The sequence below is a fragment of the Halyomorpha halys genome, unplaced genomic scaffold (assembly GCF_000696795.3).
Source record: "Halyomorpha halys isolate HHAL.00 unplaced genomic scaffold, Hhal_1.1 Scaffold474.1, whole genome shotgun sequence".
Taxonomy (NCBI): Eukaryota; Metazoa; Arthropoda; class Insecta; order Hemiptera; family Pentatomidae; genus Halyomorpha; species Halyomorpha halys.
Genome location: NW_027108830.1, coordinates 855,438 through 863,181, shown reverse-complemented (window position 1 = coordinate 863,181; position 7,744 = coordinate 855,438). Strand labels below are relative to the sequence as shown.

Genomic DNA, 7,744 nt, shown 5'->3' with positions numbered 1-7,744 from the left:
ACTGGTTCGGTGCAAAGAGTAAAGCTAAACTCCTGGCTGGGTAACCCCAGGAGGGCTCCAGAACCCACAGGGTTGACTTACGGCTACAGTGTAACAAAAATTTTCTGCCAAGCCGGATTCGAACCCGGGTCCTTGGAGTTAAAAGCATCGTGCCTTACCACAGTGCCACCGCGCTCCCTAGTGGGGGCCCCCAAATAAACAACCCCATTTAGAATTATTTGAACCCTAATTTGCAATGATCTATCACCTCGTATATCTGGCAATCTATTTTGTGCATTTCTGTTAAGGCCAATACATTACATAATTATCAAGGCTTAGGTCTGAACGACGAGAATTCGGAGAACTACGAGATTTTAATAGCGAACAGTCCAATTTTTTTCTCAGAAAATTCCAGCTTGGAATGTGTGGCCATTTTTAATTTATTTAAATTAACAATGATAGAATAAAAAATTGTTAATTGGAGTCAAGTTCGTAAATAAAAGAAAAATTAATAAAGTTTTTAAAATATTGTTAAAAATGAATTAACATTGCCTAAGAAGAGGTAACCTAAATAAAACTCTAAACAAAACAAAACTAACGATAATTTCTGGGTCATTATGAATGGGACCAGGGTCCATCAGACGAAGGAAAGAAAATATTTAGGGCGGAGGGAAGAGAGATGACACATACTCGACAGTTATCTGCGTGGCTGAATCACTGAATCGAACTTTGTACTAGATTAGGGCTACATATAGCTAATTCATTGTTCCACGATAGTCGTATCTTATTCAGGTACTGTTGGTATCAACATGTCTTCCACAGGAATATTTTTGTAAGTGTCTGTCTCCTTCAAAATATTATGGTATTAGGTGCAATCTCAGGCTCTTAATCCTAAGATTAGAGCTAGTCATATGCCTGAAACTATTTTCCAAATGCCAGGTTTCCTTAGATCAAACTATACAGTTGGAATGAGAGTTTTTGCCTTTTTCACAGCGAACCGAAGTTTTTTATACGATGTTTATCTCCAAAAGATATTTAGTTTTATAATAATCAGAGAAAAACGAAAGAAAATTGTTTTAAAATTATTTGAACCTGAAATTGAAATTGAATTAAAATTATTTTATATTGATACTATTTTACTTCTTCCTTCCTTTTATTTAATTGTAATTTCTTATCACTTTATTTTTACATAATATTTATCCTAGCTTAAATTGCCTTATTGTATGCTGATGAAGCCCTGCAAAGTGTGGCGAAACGTCGGAAAATAAATAGTTGTAAACTATTTTTGTTTCTCTTTTGACCGCAAACCTAAAATTGTTTTCTGTTTTTATTTATTTTTTTTCACACCAAATATGCCAAAACTTGAAATCGGTTTCAACCTCGGCACCTCAAAACATGTAGGATCGTTGAAAAAATATATATACTATTTTTTCGAGGAATCACTCTTTTTGAACAGAGTTGGACAATAAATAATTATAATTACCTGCTAATAACTGTAATTTGGAATTGCAGAAATACAATTGCAATCTCAAATATTTTACAATAAACATTATAGCAATATGTGCAATTGATTTATGAACTACTGTAATTGTAATTGTGGAACCAAAGTACAATTACAATTAACTATTAAAATACGAGACAACCCGAGCCAAAGTAATTGCAATTATCAATTAAATTCTTATTAATTTTAGTTTTTTAAAAAAAATTCTATGTAATTATATTACCATTACAAGTTATTGTAATTGTAATATAATTACTTACATCAAAACGGAAAAAATATTGTTTTACAATTGTTCCAAAATATAATAATGATTTCCAGTTTAAGGTTGCGCGCTGGATAGATTTTAACATATTATGGTTTATATTTATTTAGAAGAAGCTGAAAATAAATATAAAATCAATTTTATGATCGCGCAATTGTGGATCAATTTATTTTAACTTTTAGAATTTCCGCTCATAAGAAATATGTTGAAATAAAATAAATTCACGTATGATTTAAAATAGATATAATTGTAATTGGAATTACTAAAGTTCTAGAAGTAAATGAAATTGCAATTTCATCAACAAATAATTGTAATTGAAAATCTCAATAAAAGAAATTGTATAGATTAATTGCAATTACTTTACACAATTACAGTAATTGTAATTGTATCCTACAATTGTTCTTCAAAACCACAAGTTTTTGGATGATTTATCGGCTATCGTAGTTTAATTATAGTGCAGCTGAAACATATTATTGAAGATGAATTTAATGATTACTGCCCAATGTTCTAGTGTTTTTACTATTTTTCAGTGCGATCAAGCGATGCTATTTAAATGATATAAATAGATGATTGACCTGTTGTGCTGGGTGGAGAAGTATAGAATGGAATAAAGAGACTTAGAGAATAAATGAATAGTCTGGAGATAATAACGTAACCAATTAATAGGTTTTATTGCTTAAATTACACAGTGATATTCCAAGAGTGCTTAGAATAAATGTAGCTCAAATTTTTGAAAACATATGTTTAGTCTGTCCGTTTCTGAGTATGTAACTTTTTTTGAGCGCGGGGTTCAACAGATTATCTATTTTCATGTCTCAAATCATTCCAACCCGCGGGTTCTAATCGAAAGTTCGTAGCCCGCCTAAAGCATGAACGGGTATGTAAGGTTCAACAATGAGGTATCAACGGGTACAGTTCAGGGTTAACATAACATGGCGGCAGCTTAAACTTAACTCTATGTATTCCAGTGGAGCAACGTAACTGTTACTTATTACGTTAACTGTTCCTTAAGGATAGTTATAAAGTATGCACATTACCAATTGTGTGTATTGAATAGACTTTCTTGATATTATAATATCGCTTATACTGAGAATAAATAAAAGAGAAAAAGGAAACATATCTAATATAAGAGTTCTTCCAAGGGGAAATTAATTTGTTTATATGGATTGTTTAATGTGTTTGGTTCGATAATCAATCATTTAAATTACTATCTTGTTTCAGGCTACTTCTGAACATGGCATTTGTTCAATCATCAATTATCTCACCCTATTTTCCTATGAAGTTTGGAAATTGTAATTTCCCTTCAATGAATAATGAGCTTATCAAAGATGAAGTAAGTTTATACAGGTTTATTTATAAGTAATAATTTCATAATATATCATTAATATTGTTTCAACATTCTAAATTTCGTCGATGATATTCGTCCAATGTTACAATATTACTTAAGAATCAATTTTTATATCTATATATTTAATATATAGTTTATATATGAATATATTTATCATAGTTATAATTTAATAATAAAGTTTATCCTTTTGTCAAAATAAGTCTATTTTCAGTGAATTAATACAAATTGTAAGAATCAGTTGATATTAAATGAAAAATAGGGAACAAATTTATACGTATATATGAATATGAAAATTTGTACTGCTAAAAATTATGAAGTTTCCGCTATTCAGTACTTTAAAAGGAAGAACTGGTTTTTGAACAACGGTTGGGCAAGGAGGTGATTTGTTCAAGCTAAACTGCCATATTTTTCCCAAATTAAGGGTGCCCTCTGGGATACACAAGGGCTCCTGAACCCAAAGGGTGGGCATACGGCTACAGTAACTGAATAAATGATTATTTCGAACCAAAATAAATAAATAATTCGAATAATGGTTTCATATTCTTCATCTTGGTGACTTTCTTTGGTATTATTTTATCTTGTTACATATTTATTTTTTTATTATTATTATTCTGTAGTCTGTAACTATATTATGATCGATCACATAAAGGATAATCCTATGGCACTTTAATGTAACTAATAAAATCATTTTGTCTCTTTGAACTGCCTAAATAACATAATTGACATTGATATTTATACATATATTTTTCGTTCATATAAATAATGTTCAGCAAAAAAAACTTAGGCTATGACTTTCTAACTAATCTTTCACTTTTGTTTAGTAAAATGTTTTCGATACAATAACAGATTTAAGGTCAAAGTAAGCGAAAATGGCAAATTGCAAGCAAAGGAATTTCCGAATCCCAATAATCAACTAGGTTATAGGAATCAAATGATTTTGTTATCTCTTCAATGTTGACCTGCCCCTCCAATTCGTAGCTTGCTAAAATAAATAAATAAAAAATATATATATTTATAATTTTGAGATATTTTAAACATGCTATTCGATGTATGGAGAGTCTGAATGAAACTTATTATTTAACAGTATATTTTCTTGCATTATTACCTAATATTATATTATGTAATATATATTGATGTTATATCAAATCATTGTTAACATTACAGTTCTTTAATAAGAAATGGTATGTTTGGATGAGCTCCGGCGACTATTTCTTTGCTAGGCAAAGCAGATGCGCTGGAACTGACACAAAGATGGTTGGAAACGACACAGAATTTCTTCATTTCCAATATGAAAGCCCGTGAGTTTTTCGAATAAATTTTTATACTTGCAAGTTCATAACACTGCTTGTCTTGTATAGTGGCACATCTTAATTTTTTAATTATTTTTTAATATTTTAAATATTTTAATATTTGTTATATAGGGTAATTTGTTGATCAAATGAAATAGGGGTTGTGAAATAAAAGTGAAAGGAAAAAATCGAAAAACTTGTAGTTAGTTTGTAGACTGGTATTAATTGTAAAAGAAAACTGTGGAAGAAAAAAAAAAGGTGTTATCTATCTATTATATTATATCATGTAAAAATATGTAACGTATATTTGTCCAGTCACGGATTGATCAGGATGCTGTGTAATGTAGCAACCCGATGTATTTGGGCAGGATGAATAAAGTATTTCTTTCACTTTTAGAATTGGATATAAAGATAGTAGCATAGACTGGGGTTACATTCTTTACCGAAGTCGTCCTACAGACTTTCCTAAGGCTATTAGAGTTGTTATAAATTAACTCCAGTCTACAGTGAAATCTATGATATTCCATAGATTCCTTCCCTAGTTATTCAGAATTTATAGGTATTTTTGGATACTACATAAATAAAAATAAATTTGAAAAAAAAGAATCCCATCAAATTTAAACATCCAAATAGTTAGTAAATACTTGGGAAAAGACGTAACTAACACTGAATATTTTTCATAACATTAACTTTTAAAAACATTTAATTTTCAATTAAAGTATTATTACTGTTTTTAATTTATACGTAACTTAACGTAATCAGACAAATTATTAATACAATAAATTTATGCTTTGATTAGATACGTCACATTCCCCTTTTTTCACCCGAATGTTCTTCAATAAAAATATTATTGAAATAATATAGAATTTAATGAAATTTAAAAATCATTACAAGTAATTGAGACAATCAAAACTGTATTTCTACAAATTTTTTTTATAGGATTTATTTAATTATCAATCACACCTCATTAAATTTAGTAAGTTGAGAAAATTTTTACAAATTATGGTTGCATAAGAAAGCTTGCAATTATTTTAATTTTGGAGAAATTTACAGTAACAGATTACTGAAGAACAGTAACAAGAGATACATATTTTATTATCCCAACGTTTCAGGCCGAAATTCAGGCCTTCCTTAGGGCTACTGTTGATGAAAGTTACAAAATAAATTGATTCATAAAACGTAGCATAAAAAATTATGGTTCAGTCTAGTTTCTTTTGAGGAATATAAGAGTTGTGTATATATATATATAATGTTAATAATATATATTATTTCACTAATAATTTGTTTATTTAAACTAAATACTATTTCAGAGTAAATTCATTTGTCTCCATTAAAGGAAAGGCAACTGCCAACTATGTTCGATACAAAAGACTCATGTTTCCCGTTTACTATAATGCATACAGTAAGTATATTCTTGTTTTAATACGTTCATGCATACAAATTTATAAATATAAATATCTGTGTTAATTAAAATAATTGTTCATAATATTTTCCAGGATACAACTTTACTTTGGCATTGTCTATTGTTGACACTGATTATGACAACTGGGCTGCTATATACTTCTGTCGACAGCTCCTTGGTTCCAAAATTGGTAAGATCCTAGCGTTTAAATTTCCTTAAATATCAAGTTAAAAAATGATCCGCTTGTCAAATAGGATTTAAAATATAAAAATGAATAAAACATTTTATTATAACACAAAACCTCAAAAGAAACGGATTTTGGGCTTGGAAATAAATGTTAATAGAGCTTAATGAAACCAAAAATATTATATAGACTATGGTCCAATTCTGCACGTAAAAACAGAAAATCCAAATTCAAGGATGGGTCACTAAAAAACTAATAAACTTGTTTTCCGTAACTCTAAATTTCATCTCGACAAAATGTTATTCTAAGACAAATAGAATTTTTCTTTGTTAAAGAGGGATTTTAATTCATTATTTTGCGAAAAATAATATTCACATTATTTAGCCGTTTAAAAGATTTGCTTAAAAAGGTAATAACAATAAATTGCTTTTAATTAAAAATGTCAAGCCCTGGGGTACCTCCAGTCGCAAATGCTGTAGAGAGGAAGTTGTACTGACCAGGCTGAGAATAGGACACACGAGGCTCACCCACTCCTATCTTATTTCAAAAGAAACGCCTCCGAACTGCCTGTATTGCAACAACAATCTGACAGTAAGCCATATTTTCCAATAATGCCCATATTTCACACCACACCTCAATAGCTTAGGACTAAACCCAGATATTTCAAAAACCCTCGGAGACAATGATAAAACAATAGAATTAGTGTTCCAGTTTCTAAAATGACAACATTTACAAACAAAAATATAATATTGAACGGAAGAAAAAAAATAATAATAATAAAATAAATAAATAAAATAATAAATAATCACATTAAAAAATAAATAAAAGTTAAACGAATATAAGCAAAATTAAATAAAATATAAATGGCGTTGATGACCAATAAAATTTGGCGCCACTAAACTAAAACAAACAAACCATCAATTTTGTTCATTAAATCCTTACACATCCTTAAATATACCAATACCATTGCATAGTCAGATAGTGTTTATATAAAGTTAGACAAATCAATATCCAAAACTATCGACGGCGATACTGATCAACAAATAAGAAGTGTTTTTGTTGGTAATCGGTGTTGCCTGAAATTACTTATCAATCGTTATTTTATGTTATATTCGAAAGGAATTATTATTCAAATTTGATATTTTTCAGAATTATCATGGCTCCTGACCACGGATTGGAGGAAAACGCCAACAGAAGAACAAAAGGCAGAAATATCCGAAGCCATTTCCAACTTCGACTACACTCTCGATGACTACCTTCTTCAGGACAACTCTCATTGTGGACTTGGAGAACCACATTTGTAGTCATTGTTGTAGATTAATTTCTAGTCATCGAACATATCGAATATTATCTTAACAAGCAGTGATTTAGATTCTTGTACATATTTTTTTAAAAGTACTTAATAGGTTATTGTGTATATTTTTAATGCATTTTTTGGTCATTATTTCTTTGTGGATTTGAAACATCCAATTTTATACTATTTTCAAGACTGTGATATAGAATTTGGTAGTTGTATTAATATTTATTAATAATTTAGGTCATAAAAACTTTATCATACATTTGATGACAAATGTCGTATTGATGCTACCATATTATGAGCAACATTTAAGTTTAAAAGAAGAAAAATAAATTAAAAACAATTTATCCTTTAGTTCTTAACATCCCATTCGTTGCAGATTTGACCCAAAACAGATATGCTTCTTCTTATTCCAAACTCCTTAACCATCCTAACCCATTAATTCTTAATCTTTCATCCTTAACAATCCCTGATAATCCTCC

At 29.3% G+C, this 7,744-nt stretch overlaps 1 protein-coding gene across 1 annotated transcript; it reads left to right on the top strand.

Moving 5' to 3' along the window:
* The first annotated feature begins 751 nt into the window (after window positions 1-751).
* On the top strand, window positions 752-7,738 carry LOC106683236 (uncharacterized). The gene is made up of 6 exons (XM_014424585.2): window positions 752-811; window positions 2,964-3,075; window positions 4,255-4,388; window positions 5,690-5,781; window positions 5,876-5,971; window positions 7,115-7,738. Exons 1-6 carry the CDS (start codon window positions 789-791, stop codon window positions 7,267-7,269), a joined length of 612 nt encoding a protein of 203 aa, XP_014280071.1. The 5' UTR covers window positions 752-788; the 3' UTR covers window positions 7,270-7,738.
* The last annotated feature ends 6 nt before the right edge of the window (window positions 7,739-7,744 follow it).

What these genes read in the sequence shown, in the direction of transcription:
- LOC106683236 (XM_014424585.2), top strand. Translation starts at nt 789, where the DNA reads ATGTCTTCCACAGGAATATTTTT. An exon ending in CGTTTACTATAATGCATACA is followed by an intron (nt 5,782 to 5,875) that starts GTAAGTATATTC and finishes AATATTTTCCAG; the next exon opens with GATACAACTTTACTTTGGCA. An exon ending in GCTCCTTGGTTCCAAAATTG is followed by an intron (nt 5,972 to 7,114) that starts GTAAGATCCTAG and finishes GATATTTTTCAG; the next exon opens with AATTATCATGGCTCCTGACC.